The sequence below is a fragment of the Eulemur rufifrons genome, chromosome 20, assembly GCF_041146395.1.
Source record: "Eulemur rufifrons isolate Redbay chromosome 20, OSU_ERuf_1, whole genome shotgun sequence".
Lineage (NCBI taxonomy): Eukaryota > Metazoa > Chordata > Mammalia > Primates > Lemuridae > Eulemur > Eulemur rufifrons.
Window position 1 is genome coordinate 10983248 of NC_091002.1, and position 23855 is coordinate 11007102.

The 23855-nt window shown below is 45.9% G+C and overlaps 1 protein-coding gene across 1 annotated transcript in view; it reads left to right on the forward strand.

The window, feature by feature from the left end:
* The window catches only part of SLC24A3 (solute carrier family 24 member 3), a 461900-nt gene that overhangs the window by 419307 nt on the left and 18738 nt on the right, over positions 1-23855 (forward strand). The window contains exons 9-15 of the mRNA XM_069495623.1: positions 957-1010; positions 6541-6674; positions 8554-8714; positions 9475-9736; positions 16044-16210; positions 18999-19113; positions 20193-20305. Coding sequence (XP_069351724.1) covers positions 957-1010; positions 6541-6674; positions 8554-8714; positions 9475-9736; positions 16044-16210; positions 18999-19113; positions 20193-20305 — 1006 coding nt within the window. The remainder of the gene's footprint in view (positions 1-956; positions 1011-6540; positions 6675-8553; positions 8715-9474; positions 9737-16043; positions 16211-18998; positions 19114-20192; positions 20306-23855) is intronic.

Here is a 23855-nt window from a genome sequence, read left to right on the forward strand (position 1 = left end):
ATAATATTTCTTAATGCGTGGTAGCCCATTGTATGGACCTACTTACAATTTATGTGCCCGTTCCCCATTTTATAACCATCTGACTTCTTTGCAACTCTTCATTTTATAAATGCCCTGGCAAAAAAGCCTTTGAATATGCATCCTTTTTACTTTTGACTGAATATTCTCTGGGGTCAACCTCTAGACATGGAATTTGCAAAGAGAAAAGGAAGGATGGGCGTAAGCCGGGATTCCCTCCTTACGCCATTCTCCAGTGACCTTCTCTCGAAGCCAAGATTACTCCCTCAATTAGCTAATTTAATTCTGTAGCTCGAGGGAAGCCTAGAAAACAAGTTCCTGTTTTCTAGCTGCAAGTTACTAAAATAAAGAAAACAGAAGAGGTATTCAAATTAGCAGAAGCTCCAGGCACACGCCAGTGGGTTTTATTTTTTTCTTCCTTCCTCCTGACTGTTTTCCCACCCACTCCTTCTTATCCGTCCTGCTGGCCCCTTCCCTGCCCTGGTTCTCTGTGTGTCTGTCTGTCTCTCCCACCCCTTTGCCCACCTCCTGTATATCCAACAGCCCCTCAGGCACCCCCATCAATTCCTCAAGTTTTAGCTTGCCCTTTGCAAATACATCTGCGTAATGTCAGTGAATGGTTAAGCTGCGGCCAGTTACACACATAGGCCCACATCCAGCAGTATGTGTGAAAGGCCTGCTGCTTTCAAAGACCTCTTTTAGGTGAGCGAGTAACAGAGAGGAAGGAGCATTTTCCTGTTAGGAGGGGAAGAAAGAGGAACATGGCTGAAAGCCGTATGCAGCACAGGGAGTATCTACAGACCAGGAAACCTCTGGAACCCTCTGCCTTCTCCTTGCCATCCTGGCTGTTCGCACCAAACATGTCTTTAGAGGGGAGGCTGGCGAGGCTCCCGGCTGTCTGTGGTGACCTCACTTAACTGTTCTTGGCTTGTACGCAGGTGGGAGTCTTTGGTCCTTGTGCTGATGTATCTTATCTACATTGTCATCATGAAGTAAGTAAAATGCTTTCTTCATTTCTTTTCCAAAACCGTTTCCTACATTCAACATTATGGACGATGTGGGAGAGGATGGGGGATGGGGGTGGGCATCCGACTGGTTTTTCAAAGCCTCCCATCGCAGACTCACATGGCTCCTCAAAACCTTTTGTGAATCACTGTAATTCTGATTAGCACCAATGGCAGAGACCCTTCTAATCCATATGCGATGATAGACTGAAAGCTTAATGTTTCATTCAAGAACCCTCTAGAACCCTTAATCCCTCTTCAGGATCTGACGACCTAGCTTTTGGATGTTTCTTGACTTTCTTTTATAACACAAAGGAGGTAAAACTCAGTAAGTTACACTTGTATAGAGGGTGAGGGAAGAGGGACAAGAGCGCTAGGTAAGAGGCGACTAAAATCTCGAACCAAATATCTGCAGACTTCCATTATTCATGTCATGTTAGTCATCTATTGCTATGTAACAAAATTCCACCAGAACTTAGTGGCTTCAAACCACAAACATGTATTATCTCACACAGATTCTGAGAGTTGGGATTCCAGGAGCAGCTTAACTGGTGGTTTCTAGCTCAGGGTATCTCATGAGGTTGCAGAAGATATCTGCCAGGGCCACCGTCATGTCCTTGACTAGTGCTGTAGGACTCGCCTTCAAGATGGCGCACACGGCTGGCCAGGTGATGCTGGCCCTTGGCTGGAGGGCTCAGCCCATGTGGGGAGAAAGTGAGACCTCCTTAGAGCTGCTGGAGTGCCTTCCTCCAGAGTGAGTGATTCAAGAGAGAAAGCAAGAAAGGCCCCGTAACACCTTTATAATCTTGTCCCAGAAGTCACACACCATCACTTCCACCATATTCTGTTTATTAGAAGCAAGTTACTAAGTCCAGCCTACAGTTAAGGGTTCTGTGTCATCTATCAAAGGGAAGTGTGTCAAAGAAATGTTGGTATATTTTAAAACCACCACATTATATGTTCTTTTCCCTCCTGGAGTCCAGGCAGGTCGTTATTTATATTAAGAATCATATTGTTGATGTTTCCCATACATGAAGTGAAAGGTCGGCGCCATTGTTACGAACCTGCTTGTTCACCTTTTGCCAAGTATCTTTGAGAGGAGGAGCTTCTAAATGTATGCAGAGAAGTTCCACGCTGTGGGTGCCTGCCCCGATGGGAGCTGTTGCTGTTCCTCTACATCAGCCCAAGCTAGTTTGCGCCAGCTTGTGTAGCTGCAGGAGTGACTGCCTTCTCTAGGGGGCAATAAAGTAGAAAGCTATCAGAAATTGCCAGTTTGGATATATCAAGTAGCAGTCTGGAATTGACACATTAAGATTTCCTTATTGTTGAGGCCTGAAAAAAGTTAATTCCAGCCACCAGTGATGGAGAGACCTGTTGGGGGACATCGGTGTGGACTTTGGCAAACATCATGGGAACAATGGAGGGAGGACCCGGCTTGGCTGATGTCCAGGGTTTGAACAGTTTGGACTGTTCAATCTGCTGCCAGTCTGCTCAGTATGGTGGCCAACACGTGCCAGAGGAGCTGTCCAGTGGTCAATGTAGACCCAATATCTGGGGCTTGCTGGAGAAGGGCATTGCCAGAGTAGGACTCACCCAAACTTATCCTGGTGTGGCGTTACCATAGTATCTCACGGTAACTGATGAAGAAACCAGAAGTTGTGCACCATAGACCTAATCGCCTTCCATTTAAAAATACCAATAGATGAGCTCCCATGAAAACCAGGGTTGGCCCAAAAGCTTTCCAAAGTTACTAGCCTCTGAAGGAAAATCCTTTAAAGATGGCAGCAACCAGCTTGCTCTTCTTTGCCCCAAATAGCCAAACTATATAGTGGGGAAGCCTCAAACAATACGCACATCTTCCTTCAGTGTGTCCTGTTGGATTGTTTCAGCTTTTTTTTTTTTTTTAAATCTTTTTGAGGCTCTTTTTGTGTTTCCAAAGGTGGATCAATCAATTATTCAGGGACTATTGTCACATAGTGTCTGCTATATGCCCAACATGGATCTTGGGTCTTGAATCTGAATGTTCATGAAAGTATGTCCCAAAATGAATTCACTAGGGGCTTCACAGAATGAGGTGTTCTTCCAAACTGGATTTGGCCCACAGGGAAGGAGGGCCGAGGAGTCTTGCTCACATGCGTTCTGTGGCTACTGCTACCCTGTTCCGAGCCACAGTAAAGCCCGTGGGCTGCTGGCAGGACTTGTGGACGTTAAGACAGCACAGCAAACACATCCTCTCCTCTTCCCCGAACCATACCAAATGTGGAAGTTAATGAGGTGTGTTTCTGCTGATGCCTCAGTTTTACCAGCATTCCAGCTGTGCAAACCAGCAGGACACAAATAAAACCGGGAGTGGAAGCTACCGCACTCGTGAAATTTTCTGCATAAATTCTGGTCTTAAGTTCTAAATTGAAATCTCTGTTCTTTAGCCATCCCCCTCTGCAATCAGAGGCTCTAATCATTGGGTTTTATAAAATCTGATTTATAAAATTGCATGCTTCACAATAAAATAGCTTCAGGGTGCAAGCACAAAATTTAAAACATTCAATTAAAAATATAAAACAGCAACAGCAGTTAAAAAACCAGCATATATTAGAATCATCAGCTGCTTCCAGGGTGAAGAGCCTTAAAATGACTTTAAACATTCTGTCTGAAGGTCAAAAAGCAATTTCAGATTGGCCATGTAGGTAGAAACTTTAAGGGAGAATGAGGCATACCTGGCCTTGGCAAGGACTGATTTCTGTACATCCTGGGTCGCCTCTTTGGGATGTGTCCCCCAGATGAAGCAATATGTTCTGGTGGTTAAGAACAAGTGCCTTACGCTCAGCCCTGGCAGCAGGTCTCACCCTTCCCCTGACTAGTCGTGGGGCCTTGGCCAAGCTATTCAGCCATTTTGAACCTCAGTTTCCTCTTCTACAAAATAGGATTAATAACAGTTTCTACCTCAGAGCGTTTTTTATGAGGATGGAGTGTGACAGCTTAGGTAAGTTATTAACCCAGTATCTGGTTTTGAGAAAGCCCTCACTGTTTGGTATTATTATTGTGTTAACCAAACCCCAATGAATGTATAATACACAGTTGTACTTTAAAAGAAAACCCCCTTATGCATGGTGCACGCCTGTAATCTCAGCTACTTGGGAGGCAGGAGGATCACTTGAGCCCAGAAGTTTGAGACCAGCCTGGGCAACATAGTGAGACCCCATCTCAAAGAAAGCAAACCTTCATCCAAGTCAGTGTGTCTATGGGGGGAAATGGATTGTAAGTCAAGATGACAGAAACATCACCTCTCTCCTTGTAGTCATTCTTGTTGACTCTGGAAACTGGGGGGATCTTTTCCCTAATTGGAATGTTGAATATAGATGAGAGTCCACAGAATAGTATGATGAACCCCCTGTGCTTGTCACCAGCCCCAACAATAGTATGATGAACCCCCCAGTTTGTCACCATCATCCCATAGTTGTTCCATCCACACCAGATCCACTTCCCTCTCCACATATAATTTTGAAGCCCCAGACATCATACTAGTTCATCCATAAAAATTCCAGTGTATGTCTGGCATTCTCTAGACATATCTAGAGACTTCTTTAGGACTCTAAAGGGACTCTTTATTAACATAACCACAATACTATTATCACACCTAAAATTAATGCTAATTCCTTAATACCATAAAGTATCCAATCAATGTTCAAATTTGCAATGGTCTCATAAATGTCATTTTTTACAATTTTCTTTCAGTCTCATAAATGTCATAAATATTTTTAAAATCCAAATCCAAATAAATTTCACTCATTATATTAATAACTGGTTGCTCCATTTTTTAGATCTCTTTTAATCTATAAATTCCCCCTCTGTGTTGTATGTGTGGTTCCCCCTTCTCCCCGTAATTTGTTCTTCGAGGAAGCTTGGTTTTTTGTTCAGCAGAGCTGCCCGTGGTTTGGAAATTGCTGATTACATCCCATGGTGTAGTTCAGCCTGTTCCTTTGGTCTTTGGGTTTCCCATATGTCAGTAATTGATCTGATTCAGGCTAGACCACGTCCCAAGTGGTGGTGAGTTCTACCAACACGAGGCATGCTGATGTCTGTCTGCCTGTCTCTCTGTGGTGCTCAATATCTGGGTGCATTATTTCATTAGGGTTGCAAAATAGTGATGTCCTCATTCTGGGCCCTGCGTCTTGTGAATCCTGAGAGTCCTCCAGGATTGGCCTGCCCACTTCCTTCTGTACAGCCACTTCCTTCTGTAGCAACCACTATTGTTGACTTGCTTTCTGTTCTCCCTCATGCCATGTGGGAAGAACTGCAGGCTCCTAGGCAGTGCAGGGAAAGGCTTATAGGTGAGAAAGTTCCAGCCACAGGGGGCCCCTCTGTCTCTACCACGACAGCTGTCTCATCCCCATAGGCCAGTCCACTCCAGAGCTGCACTGACTGAAGAATCAGGCACAAGGATACAGCAGGGAGGGACTCCAAAGAGCCTCTTCTCTGTGGAAGCAAAAGGATGAGAGAGAGGAAGAGAAACACAGGTCCAGTGGCCTCTCGGCTGGCGGGTTAGAGTCGCCATGCCTGGCTGCTGTTCCCATGGGGGGCTGGAGGTCAAGCTGGGGGGATGTCGCAATGGTTTGTCCCACAGCCAGTAAACCATCAAGGACTTTAGATCTCTGAGTGGGGACAAAAGCAGTCGTGGCCTCCAGTGCCCTGGAAACTGTGCCCGGCTGTCTTTGCCTATGAGTTTTCATGAGTTTTCCAGGATTACTCTATGGGAATCTTTTAACACTAAAGATAAAGGGACTAGATCACTAGAACATTTACCTGCCAAAAGTATCCTAGGAACCTGTCTAAGCTTCTGTCTTCCGACACAAGTCTGCTGGGGCGTGTAAGAAGTGCTGCACGATGTATTCACTTGATCATTCTGGAGAATCACAGGCCAGAGATTTGTCGTAAAGCCGAAAGCCCATTGGGCCTGGAATTAAGGCACAGCAGTAATAGAGATTCACAGAATCCCAGCCTGTGACCTCAGTAAGACACACAGAGGCCTGGACTGACAACCAGCCTGCAGCACGCAGACACTCATGCACAGCCACTGCCCTTGGGTATCGGATGGATGGAACTCCTTCTCCTTCCCCCTTAAGCTGGTCCCTAACCTCAGAGGCCCTGGGGATGTGGCCCAGAGGAAGTAGACCTTGACCTTTGTGCTGACTCTTGTCACAGATCTTCCACAGGCAGGCTCTGAGTGAGGGGGCTCAGCCTCCATTGACGTGGGCGAGGTTGCAAAGAGAGCAGTGTGCCATGATTTATTTATATAATGGCGGTTTTATGTTCACTTACCATATGTTCTTAAATTGGGAAATGGGACAGGTTGTATATTCTGAGGGGAAGTAGGTTGGCACAGTAAGAGCAGTAATAACTTAGGGCACAGGGTCCCGTATAGTGCATCGAGACAGGGAGAGCACCCAGGAGCTCTCGGTGTGAGTTAGGAAACAGGAATGGCAAACGCTAATGCACTGTCTCCCCTGGTTGCTTTGCTCAGGTACAACGCTTGCATACATCAGTGCTTCGAAAGGAGGACAAAAGGTGCTGGGAACATGGTCAACGGGTTGGCCAACAATGCTGAAATTGACGACAGCAGCAACTGTGACGCCACTGTGGTGCTACTTAAGAAAGGTAACCAAGGAGATAGCTGTGTCTGAGAAGGAAGTGCTGGAGTACGGGCCCATCTGCCCACTCTCACAGCCACACAGAGCGTGTCCCAGATGCCCTTGAGAGGACACGGCACTGTCTGCCCCAAGAGAGAGCAGAAGGTTCCATTCCTCCCTCCTCCCTTTCAGTACATCACGGGGCAGTCTCGCACCTGGGAATGAGCCAGCTCAGGAAGCCCCCTGGGCGGTCTCAGGCAGCACATTTGCTGGAAGTGACACAGGGAACTGAGAACAGGAGGGCAAATGAGAGGAGACCGTGGGTTCTGAGGTGCTGGTTCTGTCACCTGTTGGCTGTGTGACCATGAAACAAGTTACTTTACCTCTCTGAGCCTCAGTTTTCTCTTCTGAAAAATGGGAATCATTTTTGTAATAAACAAAGACAATAAACTTGAAAAATAGTTTGGTGCAATGCACTATAAGTGGCAGGTGTTATTAGTAGCATGTTACTATATCCAAATTCACTTTCAGACTACATTAACTCAGTTTCCACACTGCAAACGGAGACAGAATATTACTTTTCTTTTCAAAGTTATTCTAATATTCAATAGAGTCTTAATAAAGCAATTGATATACTAAGGGAGAGGATATAGTGCTCTCTGATAATATTCTTTCTTAGAGGAACATAGAAAATTATTCTTTAATTTTGCCTGGAATGTGCTTCATTTTTCATTTAATATTTTTTCACTTTCCTCTTGAAATGTTTGAGTTTATTTCTTCTTGGTCCCATAGGGTTGCTTTGCAGGAGACACAGAAAAATAAATTAAAAAAATATATAAGTTGTTTTCAAATATATCTCTGAAATCTCCGGGTAATTATTAGATTTTGCAAATCAAATGCCTGATATATTTTTCTGAATGATTATATGTATGTTTAACAGAAGACGTGAGAGTTATTTAGTACCCTTCCACGTGAGGATTTTATTTAGTTTCTTCTCTTCTGGGTAGTCTATAACCATAAAAGGAATACTCTGAGGGAACCAAAAAGAGCTACCTAATATTAGTCAGGGTTTCCAGAGATCATTTCATGCTTTACTGGCTTGGAAAACAGGAGCAAGGACGAAGAGAGGCTGTGGCAGGTACCTGTGAGCTGTGTGCACACACTGCTCATTCAGAGAGGGGGCTTTGGCCTTGGTGGAACAGGTTTTTCAGGCCTCCCAGCAAATCCTGACACAGGATTGGTCCCAATCCCCTCCTGACCTTGGCCCTCTTTAACCTGGACATCTCACTGCCCCACCCCCTTGTCGGCTCTGCTGGAAGGCTGGGGCCGGGGGATGTGTACATGCCCCCACCACGTCTTCCATGCTGCAATGAAGCCAATTCTGCAGCATTTGACAGCCCTGTGTGAATATTGCTAGCATTTGAAGGGCATAAAGGGTCACTAAAGCATGTTGGGATCTTTTTCTGTGCCCCAGGTCTGAGTGATGGGAAAAGAATCCTTTGAGGACAGGGAGGAATTCTCTTATGTTAGCCTTCATTCTTACCCCATCGATGAATGATGCTTAAATTATTTCAAGTCATTGCAAAAGAGCTATTATTATATTAAGACCCTCAGAAAGGAGATGTTGACTCTTCTCCACATTTTGCTCACTGCAACCTTCCCTGGTTGGATGGGTGGATGGATGGATACATGGATGGATGGAAGAAGGAAGGAAGGAATAAGGAAAGAAGGGTGGATGGGTAGGTGGGTGAGTAGATGAATGAATAAACAAATGGATGAATGGATGTGAGGAAAGAAGAGAGAGACGGAGGGAGAAAGGAAAAGAAGGAAAGGAAAGGAAGAACGAATGACTGCCTCTTCCCTGCTCGTGGCCTCAGTGATATCTTATCTTGTTTCCCCTTCCCTAGCCAATTTCCACCGCAAAGCGTCAGTGATCATGGTGGACGAGCTGCTGTCGGCCTACCCTCACCAGCTTTCCTTCTCAGAGGCTGGCCTTCGAATCATGATCACAAGCCACTTTCCCCCCAAGACCCGGCTCTCCATGGCCAGCCGCATGCTGATCAACGAGGTATCCAGGAAAGCACAGTCCACTGACACTGGACAGGGGTGGGGAACTTCGGGAAAGAGAGAGCATTTCTTACCTGAAAGAAGCGGCATCTAACTTGAAGTTCAACACAGTAACACCTCTCTGCCATTTCCCCACATTTCTGCTCCCTGGGCCAGCTGTGCTTCCTGGTCCTGGCTCTTCCCTCCACATGTTGAGAGACACATCTAGCTCCAAGTTATAAAGAAAAACTCCCTTGTGCTCTCCACCTACCTTTTTATTCTATTCTTCCTTTTGCATAAAGCCCCCTGATGTGAACCTGGACAGAAGTAGTTGCTAACTAAAGGTTACCTTAGTGTAAAGAAATCCAGAGTCTCTGACCTGAATTTTCCCATGTATTCCTTTCTCTGGAGTGTAGCCTTATTGATACACTAGTCTAAACACAGTTGTGTGGCTTTCTGACATATGGACCAAGGGACTCCTACAGTCTGGAGAAAAAGCATAACACCCCAGTGCATAGACAATCGAGGAAATGCACATCCTAGGCATAGGAATTTTTCTTTGAAGAGATTTGCAAGTTCCAATGAGTCATGAAAGGTTAGTCTTTCCTCCCAGACAGAAGTTGTCTGAGTTGGTTATCACTTTGAGGAATCCCTTAAAACTTGACTCCAGAGTCTTTATCTCTTAGTTAGCTGCCTGGGAAAGATCCCAACAGCTTGTGTTTTGGGTGTAAGGCATTTGCTGTCCCTCTGATAGTGGTAAGAGTGTGTCTTTCTCTTTCCAGAGACAAAGACTGATAAACAGCAGGGCTTACGCCAATGGGGAATCCGAGGTGGCCATCAAAATCCCAATTAAGCACACCGTGGAGAACGGGACAGGGCCCAGCAGTGCGCCAGACAGGGGCGTGAACGGGACTCGGAGGGACGATGTTGTTGCCGAGGCTGGCAACGAAACAGAGAATGAGAATGAGGACAACGAGAATGACGAGGAGGAAGAGGAGGATGAGGATGATGATGAAGGACCCTACACACCATTCGACCCCCCCTGTAAGAGGTCCTACATCTGGGCTGGGGTTGGGAGCTATTTTGAGGCCACTGAGCGGATGCTCTTGACTTGGATGATCTTTGCACCATTCAATTCGAAAAATACCTCTATGTGAGCATAAAAATATGTATGTTAAGTTTCTACAGTGGGCAAGACTCTGCTGTAGAAGGTCCAAGGATGACCAAGATGGTGGCACATGATCATTGGTTGGAATTTGAGCTCTTTGGCCAACTGCATTTCATGGAGAAAGGAAGGTCCTCTCTTAGCTGTTCTGTGGGACCTGTAGGTGCTAAGGAGGAAATGAATGTGACCCATTTCATCAAGGCAGCTCAGTGCTCAAGGGGAGAAGCACTTGCTTACCTCCACCTCTCCTGTGATGGTTGGCCAGGGAGCTCTCCTGCCAAAGCCACCCTGGGGGGGACACATGAAGCCCCCCAGTGCCCTGTGTTCTTCTCTCTTAGTGTCCCTTACCACCAATCAGGTCTCTCCCTCTCTCACAACCTGCTATCTCCAGGGCAGGGGCTGCAGGAGATGCAGACCAGGGCAAAAGCATCCTGGCCCCACGTAATCCTTCCCTAGTGGGACTGGTCCAGACACTCTCCCTGGGACCTTGGAGGGGAGGTTCAAGGTCTGTAAAAGCTTTCAGGACCTCAGCCACCAGGGTGGTGCCCTTCCCCCCACCCCACTGCTGCCTCCAACAAGGACTTGGTTGTTCCAGCACCCTTGTCATCCCACCCCACCCATTATCAGAACAGATGGACCAAGCCCAAAGAATGCTGCTTATTTCCTACAACTTCCAGAAGCTTCTGGCTGTTTCAGGAAAGAGTACACTGGTCTGATTCATATTCACTGTTGAGTGTGTGAGGCTCAATTCACATGTGCAGCCTCTCCAAGGTGTTGGAATTTGCCCCAAACTGCCTGAGGAAGGACCACTTAATTCATTTGAAAGCCCATTTGATGGTGGGGTGTGGGTGCAGCGTGTCAGAATCCTCTGTTATTTTTGGGTACAAGGGTTCGCTATGCTCCTGTGGAGCTCCTCTTCCTGTCCAGGTGACAGCAAGTAAAACTCACACCAACACTTCTGTGCCCACTCAGAGCATCTAAGATTTCAACCTCATCAAGTACTCACCAAAATTAATCAGAGCACGTCCATCCAGAGTCCCAGTCCTCAAATTCCCTAACCGCCCACCCAAAGTTAAATCATTGCTTGTAAGTGCATTATCTTGATAGGAAAATAGTACATACTGGCTCGTTATCCACTTTGCTACTGTCAGATATATTTCTTGGCAACCTTCTTCCCTGTCAACCAGGACAAAAATGTCTTAAGGGTTAAATGACCAAACACTCCATTCCTCCCTTGTAAGCTCTTGCGTCTGTTTTCTGTCGCTGCGTAACAGATTGCAGCGTCACCAGTGGCTTGTGACAGCACCCACAGAATAGGTCACGGTCTCGTAGGTGACAAGTCCAGCTGGCTTCTCAGAGTCTCCAGGCCATCATCAAGGTGTGGGCAAGGCTATGTTCCCTTCCAGGGGCCCTGGGCAGAATCATTTCTAGGCACCTTCAGGTTGCTGGCAGAGTTCCTTTTGGCCACAGCTGGAGGATGCTCACTGCTTTTAGAGGCCACCTGTATCCCTGGTCACGGGGCCCCAACCACCTTCAACTGGGGTGTAGCATCCTTCTCACATTCCTCTCTGGCTCCCCCTTCTGCTTCTGAAGGCTGGGGTGATGAGATCAGGGCACCTGCACAATGTCACCACCTGAGGGTCAACATGGCACAGTCCTGGGTTGGATAGCTCATCCTACTCCAGGCTCAGAGAATTGGGGCTCAGAACCTCGGGGGCCCATGTCTAGAACTCTGCCTACTCAACCTTTGTTTTCAGAGTCCGCCGTTGGCCTACCACAACCAATCTCCAGAAATGCTTATTTTGCTAAACTCTTTCACTGATTAAAGAAACAGTCAAGCCAGTTGAAGTGTCCATGAGTGACTATGTTGGCATCTGGAAGGTCCAAAATGCCCAAGTGCAGCCCTCCAGGCAGACCAAGAATGATCCGTGTGTGAGATAAAACCATCCGGCTCCCACGCCTGGGCCTCATTACTCAGTGGGACAAAGGTCCACTTCACATCCCTTGTCCCGGTTTCTCTCCTGGATGAGCCTTAACCATGGGGTCTCAAGGTCTTTGAAGTTCTTGCTTGCTGCCCTCTGGGTCACTGTGATTAGGTTTCAGATGATGGAGGCCTCTGACCTTCCTGCCCCACCTTGGCTCCCATGTGTTGGGAGACACGGCTGCAGACATCCCACCCCCACACAGTCCTGCAGCCAAGGCTCGGGAACCCCACATCAGATACCCTGAGCACGAGAGGAGAGGAGAGACGATACCCTGTGTGATCCCACCACCCCTTGGGATCTCTGTCATTCAAGGGCGGGCCCTGAACTGCCAAGACAGGAGGCAGAAGTCCAAGTTCTTCTCCACCAGCCCTTCTCACCTGGGCATCCTAAAATGCATGTTCTAATTCAGAAGGTCTGGGGTGAAGCCAGAGCACCCACATCTCTAACAAGCCCCCAGGTGACAGCTATGCTGCTGGCCCGTGGCCCACCCTTGGAGCAGGAGCGTTGAAGGGATAGAGACCTACAGGCACTCAGCCATCTTCACACGTCTTCTGAGACATAGGAGGGCCTGGTTCAGAGCCAGGGGAGCCTCCAAAATGAAGAGTGAGCTTGCCCAGATACCACTGTCCTTCCCCTCCACCAGCTGCTGAGAAACCCCGTACCTGGAATGAGGGACTCCATTTCACAAGGCAGGAAGACCGAATTCCCAGCCAGGCCCCTCCCTGGGCAGGCAGCCCCTGCTCAGGGTGAAGAGGCCAGCAGAGGGCAGCGAGAGCCAGGAGCATTCGGTCCAGGGACCCAGAGATGGGTTTCTCCCCAACTAAGTTCCTTTGGCCTGAAAAAGGTCCGCCCACGTGATGAGGACGTTTTGCCCTCTCACAGTAACCCTGCAAGGCGTGGGCACCCTGCGTTTCTGGCCCCCAGCTGCAGTGCTTTCTTCTCTCCAGGACTTGACTGTAGTAGGTATGATTAGCAAATATGTCATTACTGGGGAGTTTGCGAATATTATTTGGGAAAAGATATATGTGCATATATGCACAGTATGTAATTTATGATTGACATAATGTATGCAGATAACATGTGCATGTATATTGTATTCACTTAATATATTGCATACATGCACAATATATGCACAGATATTAACATACTTATGTTTTATATGCAAATGCTATATTATAGGTTATATACACGTAACACGTATACCCACCTATGCTTGGTATACGTACGTACATATAGACTTATAAATGTGCAGCTCTTCTTTTCTCTTGAGTGAAGAAAACCTTGTGGTTGATGGACAGGAAAAGGAAACATTGTCATGTGTATATAGGTAAACACACTAACATGGGGGGAAAAAAGACTGGAAGAAAACCAAAATATAAGTGTTTTCCAAGGTGGAAAGTATATTTTTTCTATATTTTCCACTTTAAAACAATATACATCCTTATTGCCTAAATAGTCAGATCAAATATATATTTCAGTGTAGGTCTGAAATACTGTGCAATGACTCTTTCTCTGTCCAGTAGAGTTAAGCTTTGGAAAATAATGTAGAAACAAGTCCTTTTGCTTTTCAAAGCCAAGTCATATGCAGAGGGACACTGCCCTGCTCAGTCCTTGGTTCGTGCCCCCGGCTTTGCCCCCCCTGGAGCTGGCTGAAATCTCGTAATTGCAGGTACCTCAGGGCTGTGGGCAGGGACTTCTGTTTCCTTAATTCCCCGCTGTCCCCACAGTGCCTGGGGCAGTACCTGGCACAAAGTGGCATAGAGAGCATTCAGTAAATATTAGTTAAATGGATTACTAAGCCTGTCCCCTCTGCTGCTCTATTTAGACCAAATGGTAATGGAACAAAATATGGGAAACTGTCCAGAAATGCTGTTGACTCAAAGGGAGAAGGAAACAGTTTTTGCCCTTTTATTCAGAAATGGAAATGAAGACTAGCGACAGCATGAGTGATCCTCATTTGATGGTTCCTGCCCCTCAAAATCACTTCAAAAGCATCCTCCTGTACCACGCGGTTTGCTCAAGGAGTTGTATCTTCGATATTACATTTCAAGATATTTCAGATGACACTCATTCAATTTCTACTTCGTTGAATTTTCTAAGCTTGTTGTTGCTGCAAGGGGGCAATAACTTAAAGAAAGCACATATATCATTGAAAATTATGTTTTCCAGATATGCCCTCCCAGTGTCCAGTCATAATTTTTGAAAACGGTTGAAAAAAGCTCAAAAATTCGTTGGCACTAACATGTGCTGCTTGCAGCTCTGTCTAATCAATACCATTTTCCAAGCTCTTGTAGTCGTACGTTCTGACTTCACTTTTCTTCATTTTTTATTTTCTGAAGAATTTTTTTATTTTCAAAGAGCCAAATTAAAGTCATCGCTCTTCCTAGTCATATGTTTCTTGGTGATCTTTGATAAGATGTGTAACCAAGTCTCTCTCCCTGAAAAGGCCTCAGCCATGTGGAAGGCCTGTTGTAATATATCTCATTTAATTCTCCCAGAAAATCTGTGAGCTCAGTGTTACTGTGTCTACATTTTATAGACGAAGAAACTGAGGCTTGAAGAATTTAAATAACTGAGTCGCTCAACTCATAAGCCTCAGAGCAGGGACAAGAGCCCAAAACTGTCTGATAAGAGAGCCTCATTTTCCCCCTGTAGACACAGGGCCTTAGTCATCTGAGAGAGGCCAGAGAGTGCCAGAAATGATGTTAGGTAACTTTTCTATGCCATTTTAAGAAACTATTTGGAGACTGGTAAGAGATATGAAATAAATACTGGATACTGGTATAAATTCATGAAATAAATTTTGTTAAACATTGAATTAATTCCTGTTCAAAATGTTATAATAAAAAATATCTCCTTAACTCTCGTGGGAATCTAAAGTGGTACAATCATTTTGAAAATTGTTTGGCAGTTTCTTACAAAGTTAAATCAACTCCCACCCCTATGACTCAGCAATTCTCCTCCCAGATCCTCACTCAAGAGAAATGAAACAAGCCCACAAAAAGTCTTGTACAGCAATGTTCATAGTCACTTTAGCTGTAATACCATAAAACTGGGAACAACCAAATGCCCATCCACAGTAGCACTGATAAACAAATTGTAATATATTCATAGGGTGGAATACTACACAGCAATGAAAAGGAATGAATTGCTGACACATGAATCAATCTCAAAAAATCTTATTCTTCTGTGTTGAATAAAATAAAGGAGGTACGTAGACATACTGTACAATTTCATTTGAAGTTGGGGAACAGGAAGAAACTAATCTATGGTGGTAGGGGGTGAAGAGTTGACTAGAAAGAGGCAGAGGTGACTTTCTGGAAGATGGAGATGCTCTTTCTCTCTACTGAAGTGAGGAGTGAATAGGCGGATGCATATTTCTTTCCAGAAGTGAGTTAGCAGTTAAACAGGGTGGTAATAAAGGCCAAGGACTAATCTGTCTGTCAAATCTGAGGCTACAAGGAACTCATGGCAAAATAAGCAAACTAAGCATTCTAGCACCAAAATAAGCATTTCTGGGTGTCTCTCATACACACAATACTCAGCACAGAGAAAACAGAAGTAAGTCATCACTGACACATCCATCGTCTTCTCCATGGCAGCAGGTACTGAGCCAGGAAGCAATTATTCATTTGCAAATCCTTATCAGCATGGGATACAAACACTCAAGTAATGTTTTGTCAACCTTGAAAGCCTTCAAGTCCTCCAAGATTTCTGCGTGCTGACCGACGATGCGGAGATAGTCCACTAGATGGCGCTGTGTCCACTGCCGCTTTATTATCTGGGGGAAAAAGTAGTTACCACACCACGTGGAGAACGCGCAGACTGGTGGTCTCCCCACCCTCCATTTCAGCCCCCCTCCCTCCCACACACACATACACACACTCTACCTCTTTTGTGTCCTGAGTGTCCTCCTTGTCTTTTCCCACCTGCCCCGTTTGCCAAACCATCCCCCCAGCCCAGTATTGCTCAGAAGTGACTCATCTTGTCGTTTAGAGACCTAACTAGAAGGTGGGCAGTGGATAATTTTTTTTATTCCATTTGGTTTTGTTTATCAGGTTTTGTTGGTGGTGGAAAGCCACTTGAGTGTTTCGGAAGAGCATGACAATAAGATTTAGGTCTGGGGAAAGCAATTCAGGGGATAGCAGAGAGCAAGGAAATAAAGCTAACTGATTTTTTTTTTTTTTTTCCATTTTTCCAGCTGGCAAACTGGAAACAGTGAAATGGGCGTTCACCTGGCCGCTGAGTTTCGTCTTATACTTCACTGTACCCAACTGCAACAAGCCGCGCTGGGAGAAATGGTTCATGGTCACGTTCGCTTCGTCCACGTTATGGATCGCAGCCTTCTCCTACGTAATGGTGTGGATGGTGAGTGCGTGGAGACCCCTGGCATGGCCAGATCTCTTAGAGAGAAAAGTGCACTCAAATGCAGGGGAGTAAGAGTTGGGGGTTTAGCCCAGTGATTGTATCAGTCAGCGATTGCTGTAATAAGCTGTGTAACAAACCACCCTTAAACTCACTAGTTTAGAATCAGAGTATTTATTCTCCTGCTCACTTGTCTTCAGATTGACTATGATTTGATTAATCTTAGCCAGAACTGGCCGTACAGCTCTGTCTCAAGCTACAGGATGGTCATGTTTGATTCAGGCAGCAAGTTGTGTTTGCTCATCTCCTTTGGACCAGTGGCTACCTGGGGGATGCTCTTCTTGTGGTATATCACAAGAAAGCAAGAGAGCATGTGGAAACAGGTGCCTCCTAGAATATTCACATGGAACTGACTTACCATAACTTCCCCCACATTTTATTGGCCAAGCCCAACATCAGTGGAGTGGGGGAATATACCCCACCCACTCTAGTGGGAGGGACAGCAGAGTGACAGGGCAAAGGACAGGGAGGAAGAGCATGAAGCATTGAGGCGTGATGATAAATGCCTGAGTCCTAGTTTCTTCCACCAGACAATGAGGTCATTGGATTAGGTGACTGCTCAGGGGTCCCTTCTGAGGTCAAACTAATCATTCAGTGATGGGGATTGGCCCCAAAGAGCCTGTGGCCCAAAGCCACTTTAGGAAACCTGGCCATCCAGAATGTATTGCCCACCGGTGCCTATGCTTTCTCACTGGGGAGCAAGCCTAAATGATTAGAATTAGAATTGGAGAGAAATTAAAAGGCATGACAAAAATATGCAAATCTAAATTAGTTTTACCTTGACTATTGGAGAGAAATGCAATATAAATTCTAGAAGATTAAATGCAAGAGCTAAAAAAAAAAAAAAGTTCTGCAAAAGACTTTTTGTAGGTAATAACAAGTTTGTAAATCTGATACAATTAACTCATAATCATCCCTTGTCTCACTACCACAGACAAATATATATTTTTTAAAACTCAAGTCTTTTAACCAGAGGTTTGTCCCTCATCCAGTATTCATTTACGTTTTTACTTGACATGTGCACTGTGTGCCACCTCTAAATCCAGGTTTGGGGGATGGTGTTGCTGTCACTGACCTCTGGGTGCCTGGTGATTTCAGCAAACTCACTGACCTGACTAATCTGAAGTTCACTGTCCTCCGGTTTGCCTCCCTCCCCTCTGGCAGAGGCTCTAACAAGTCCTGAGAAATGACCAGGAGTCAGGGAGCAAACAAAGAAAAGCAACAGACCTGGTCCCAGCCACCTGAGTTCCCCCAAACCGCAGCCACAACCACACACATGACAACAACAAGGAGCCCTCGGCAGGCCAAGCCTGGCTGAGCCAAGCCAGGCTCCTGCAGGGGCTGAGCCGAGGGTTAGAGAGGAAACACAGGCTTGGCCAGAATGCCCTCACTGCATTGGCTCCAGAGCCACGGGATACAAATGTTGCGCGTTTCTGCATCTCACTTTCCTCCCTGGAGGCTGGAAGTCAGAAAGCCCTGAGGCCACTCCAGGGTAAACTCAGCTCTGAACGGAAATGAGGTGCATCCTCAGGTTTGCAAGGGGGCGAGCCAGGCCTTTCAGGGGATTCAACTCAGCCCCAGCCTTTGGACAGGGAAGGTGCGAGTGAAGTCGGGGTTTCCTGCGTAGGCCTCTCTTTCAACGGCTGGCCCAGGAGCGACTGCGAGAAGAATGTGCTCTGTGCAACATGTGGTTTGCATTTCTTGTAATTTTTAGAAGGAAGGAGATCAAGTGGCATGCTACAATGACCTAATAGGCTCAGCTCTCGCAAGTTATCTTCTCTTAGCCCCACACACAGGGCGTTTGTCGTTTGTTGCTTTTTCCTCTTTCGCCACCCGCTCCCTGGTCATCTTTCTCACTACCGGTGTCATCTCAGTTTTCCCATCAGGAAACCAGGGGGCGAGAAGGGGCTCATTTACATAAATGGGAGCAAGACCTCAGGCATCATCTGTCGCCATCTCTGGCAAAACCCCTCCCGAGCAAGAAGAGGTGCTGCTCTGCGTGCGCCTGTCTGCCTTCTGGGCCCCGCCCCCACCGCCACTCACTAGCTCACTGCGACATGGGCACATGCTTCCCTGGGCCCCAGTTTCCTCTTCTGAAGGATGGAAATAGCACAGCACTTGCCCAAAGAGTTGTTGTGAGTTAAATAGGTTAAAACCCATGAACACCCCTCATCCCAGAGCCTCAGTACTAAATAAACATAAGTTATTATGGTGAAGACGATGGTGTTGACAAGGACAATCACATTGTCACCAAGTTTCAAGGAACAGAGGAAAGGAAAAGCTGGTTATGGCTTTTCCCACGAGACTGGGTGGTGTAAAGTCCAGCCCTCCCAGTTCGTGTAAATTCCCCCGTGCATCTCCCGACGTGGGTGCTCAGATTCCAAGCACAGCAGAACGACCATCCACTCTGGGTTTCCCAGGACCCTTTGGAGTTCAAGGACTCTGTCCCAGTATTGTGTTTTGCCAGAAACTCCTTTTCCCCTCTCTCAAACTCACCTGAAAAGAACAAGTGAAAAGGCCAGTGTTTTCTTGGCAAGCCAAGCACGGACTCTGTGATGGCCCTGGTCTGCATGGCCCTCTGTGTTGACAGAGAAAGCACATGTTGCCCCCCCTGCACAGCCCCCTCACCCCGAGAAAGACGGCCCAGATTGTAGCCTTTTCTGAGTCCCCATCAGAAGAACCATGGGCAAGTGGCAGCTCTCGGCTCACCGCCTCTGCCTGCTTCTTCCAGGTCACGATCATTGGTTACACTCTGGGGATTCCTGACGTCATCATGGGAATCACATTCCTGGCTGCCGGAACCAGCGTGCCCGACTGCATGGCCAGCCTCATAGTGGCCAGACAAGGTGGGACATCCAGTGGTGACAGGGGTGGGGAAGGAAGGAAGGAAGGAAAGCCTCCCTCCCCGGGGATCTGCTTGGCAATTAACAGGGCTTGGAAGGAAGGGTGGGTGACCTCAATGCCACGTTGGTCGAAGGGCTTCCTGGGATCAGAAGAACAGAGAAACCAGCCAGAAGGTCCCACCCTGGAGGAAGGCAGACACATTTCCTGGGTAGCACACACAGCCCCTTCTGGAGGTTGTAGTACCATCCTTCTATTATGAAAAGAGGTAATAAATATACTGATAGCTAACCTTTGCTGAGTAAAGCACTTTAGGTGCATTGTCTTATTTGACTTACATGGCAGCTCTATGAAGCAAATACCCCCATTTTGTGGTTAAGGAAACTGAGGCTTAGAAAGGGCAGACCCCATACCTAAGGCTTACCCAGCTGCAGCACCCTCAAAGTGGCAGTTGCCAGAGGTTAGTTTTCAGCATGTGACAGATCCTTCCCTCCTTCAATGCCAACCTCACAGGTCACCTTCCCAGATGGATGCCCAGGTGGCCATGCCCTGCCCCAGCACTCAAGGGTCTTTGCAGGGCATTTTGTCTCAAACAAACTTGTGTAGCCACAAAACTTAGCACAGCGTCCTCTACAAGTCCTCAGGAAATTCCACTGATTAACTTATTTTCATAATGTTTCTTGATTATTCTGAAGAATTGAGTACAGTGCAGAGCAGCTGGAAGGTGACACTGAGTGTGTGGGCTGGCGAGCTCATAAGCTTATAGCACTGTTGTTTATGCTTTCCCATAACGATGTTGCAAAACCTCCAGAATCTTTGGAAGCATACTTGGTTTTTCAGATCACTTACATTTAATCAGCGATCATATGTGAAGGAAAGGTCAGCAATTCCATAGAATGTGTATTTCTGTATTTTACAATCACTGTCATTCTTTACATCGGTAGTGGCCTATGAGAGAACTAAATATGTGGGCTAGCAAAGCTGCTCTCTGGCTGCCAGACCAAAGGCTAGGGAGAGTCCCATGTGAGGCCCTGCCCTCTCCTGGGATCACCTCTCTCACTTGAGTGACCTCTTGTCCCTGCAGGGATGGGGGACATGGCCGTGTCCAACTCCATTGGGAGCAACGTGTTTGACATCCTGATCGGCCTGGGTCTCCCCTGGGCTCTACAGACCCTGGCTGTGGATTACGGATCTTACGTAAGTGGTTTTCTCCATGACTACTTAAATCCAGGGCTACGCGGACTGTGTTTGTCATGGCCTTAGGCACTGGGTCTTTGTCTCAGGGCAAAGGAGGGAGGTGTAGAAACAGTAAGGTTGAGGGGAAACAAATTCTCCTTGTCCAAGTCCTTCCTACGTCAGGCTTGTGGGGACATTGAGAACTCCAGAGGAGGGGTCAGCAAACCTTTTCTGTCAAGGGCCAGATAGTGAATATTTAGGCTTTGTGGGCCAGAGCATTCCTATCGCAGCTGCTGAACTCTGCCATTGTAGCAGGAAAGCCGCCATAGACAATAAGTAACCAAATGGGTGTGGCTGTTCCAATACAACCTTATTTATAGAAACTGAAATTTGAAATTCATATAATTTTTGCATGTCATGATCTTTTATATTTCTTTTGATTTTTTTTTCAACCATTTAAAGATGTAAAAAGCATTCTTCACTCATGGGCAGTGAGGAAACAGTTGGTGGGCCACATTTGGCCCACTGGTCATCATTTGCCAGTCCCTGCGCTCGTGTATTTGTACTGGATTTATCTTATGATAGGTTAAGTGATGCAGGTAAGAGAGACACTGAAGAGATGTCATCCAGGTTGGCCACAGAAAGAGTGCCATCCACAGGTTGTCACAGGATTCCAAATAACCTTCCTGAGTTCTGCAGGCCCAAGAGTGAGACTTTTGTCAGTCGGGCTCTTATAAATTGACTCACATCAGCCAAATTCACAAGAGTTTGATGTCTAGACAGGGTCAATAGATTTTAGGGACAAATTGTAAGATATATAAGGACCAGGCAGAAAGCATACTTATTTTGGATGATTTGTTCTCTATGTTTTTGAAGAAAAATCTTACATGGGAGTTACTTTGGAGGTCCTATGACCATCCTCAAATTCAGTGATTCATCAGGAGCACTCACAGAACTCAGCAGCAGATCATATTCATGGCTGAGATTTATCACAGCAGAGGATATGGAGTAAAAGCAGTGGGAGAGTGAAAAGTATCGGGAGAAGCCTGGAGAGGTCATGTATCCCTGCCCGGTCACACGGGATGTGCTCTCTCCAGCACTGAAGTATGGGGACAGGTGGGAGACCTCTCTGTCCAGGTAGGTCCACTGAAGTCTGAGGCCTTTAGGGAGGGCTGGTCAGGTAGGCACAGTCCTGCTACAGGAACAGCTATGATGACTGAATCTCAGAGCCCCAGCACGGATACCAGATACGCGTCGTAAAGTTTGCTAAACAACCCTGACAAGCTGGTGCAGCATGTCCTATTGCTCCTGGTATAAAAAAACAGCATCATCAATCAGTGACATTCCAAAGATTCTCAGGGCTTGGCCCAGGGTTGCCCATGGTTCCAGGCTCCTCTGGAGGCATGCAGGGATTAAATAACCAGACCTGCTGCATTTACACCTTTCACACAGAAAGGCAAATTATTATTGTATTTGTCAGAATAAGTATTGCTAGCTACTATGTTACAAACAACTCCAGTTCTCACTGGGGTAGCCCAACAAGGTTTGTTTTTCTTATTGTTTGTTTGTTTTTCCCAAAGTCCACTGTGATGTTCCCATTCTAGCAGCTTCCATGGACTCTTCCAAGCAGAAACTCAGGGATCGGGATGTATTGCATCATGTGGTTCTGCCGTCTTGGGGTCCTTCTCCTCTAGCCACAGAGAAAGCAGAGAAAGCGAGGGCATGGAGTATTGTGTAGATCATTTTTTTGATGAGGCCTGGAAGTGGTATCTATCCCATCTGTCCCCATCCCACTGTCCGGATAAGTTACATGTACCCACTTAGATGCAAGAAGTATCCGAGTCATTAGTTTAGCTGTGTGCCCGGGAACACGAGCCGTCCCTACAGTCTGGCTTATCTGGGTGAGAGTAGAATCCGACATGAGGGATTTTCTGGATAACCCTCTACTGGTGCTGGCGAGTTGCCGTTGTCCGACACATCCTCCCATACCGTAGGGTTATCTCTCTGCCACCCAGCCAGGGCACCAAGTTGAGCCACCTACTAATCGTGCTGGGCACATTCACCAATCCTGGCTCTTAGAGCTCCTTTTTCTGGGCCACATGTGGACTGTCTCCCTTCAGTTAACACATCTTTTCTGTACTCAAGCTGAGAGCAAATTATTGATTGCGTTTAAACTCTCTCATTAAAGCTGTCTTGTTGCTTCCTTAAAATATAAGTCACTTAGATTCTGTTTTGCCAGTGCTAAAATCATCTCTTGGGGTTTTGCTCCAATTGGCTGATCTGAACCTTTACTTTTTAATTTTTTTCTGATCATAAAAATAACTTATGTAGCTTACAGAAAATTACAGAAAACTCTGGAGCAGTGCCTGCCCAATAGAACTTTCTATACTGATGGAAATAAATGTTCTGTAGCCGTACTGTCTAATATCATAGCCACCAGCCACATGTGACTTGTAAGCACTTGATCAGTGTCTGGGGCAAGTGAAGAACTGAATGATTAAATGTTTTTAAATTTTAATTAACATACATTTATGTAGCCACATGTGGCTTATGGCTGCCTGAGGACAGCACAGCTCTAGAGAATGAAATAAAAGTCATCCATAGTCTAATCTGTAGATAACTATTGTTAATGTTTCAGCGTATTTTTATTTTCCTAGCTTGTTTTGTGTAGCTGAGATCACTCTCTATAGACAATTTTGTACATTGCTTTTTATATTTATTATATCACACACGTTTTCCTTAAAATCTCATTAGAAACATCATCTTCAAGGTGGCCTAATATTACAGCAGAGGAATATTCCAGAATTTATTTAATCACATTGCTGCTCTTGGACACTCATGTCACTTCAAGATTTTCACTGTTCTAAATAAGGACACTGCAGGCATCTTTGTACGTTAGCAGATAGGTTTTAAAGTGGTACATAAATCTAGGACTACATTTCAAGTTGTTTCTTTAGATGATTTTTCTCAGAGTTGGAATTGTTATATAGAATATTGTTTTTCAGAATGACAATATTTCTTTTAATGTGTTCAAATTCATTCCTGGGTTTTTAGGGCAGCTTCGTGACACCCTCATGTTTGACCACAGGAAGCTTCATCTTCCTCATGGTACATAGAATGGGGCAAGTACAGGCTCGAGCCATGAGAAATGTGTTGAATGTAAGGGACCCCATGATTAGATCTTCCATTGTGTTTGCATTAGCCAATAGGTAACTATTTCACCAACAGTTACATTGCACGATTTACAGGGACACTTTGGTTCTAGGCTGAGACATGAGGGCATGAGTAGCCTCATAATTTAGTGCCTCAAAAAACATATTTTTACTTAAAAAACCATTGGTTCAACTTTTTTTTAAATTTTTTTATTTCAGCATATTACGGGAGTACAAATGTTTAGGTTACATGTATTGCCTTTGCCCCACCGAGTCAGAGCTGCAAGCGTGTCCCTCCCCAGCAACATTTATTTTTGAGAAGGAACAGACTACTGCATGAGCAAAAGGTGGACCCAGGAGATTACTGGTTCCTTTCAGTCATCTCTTGTTATCCAGCAGTTCAGCTCTGGGCTCAAACC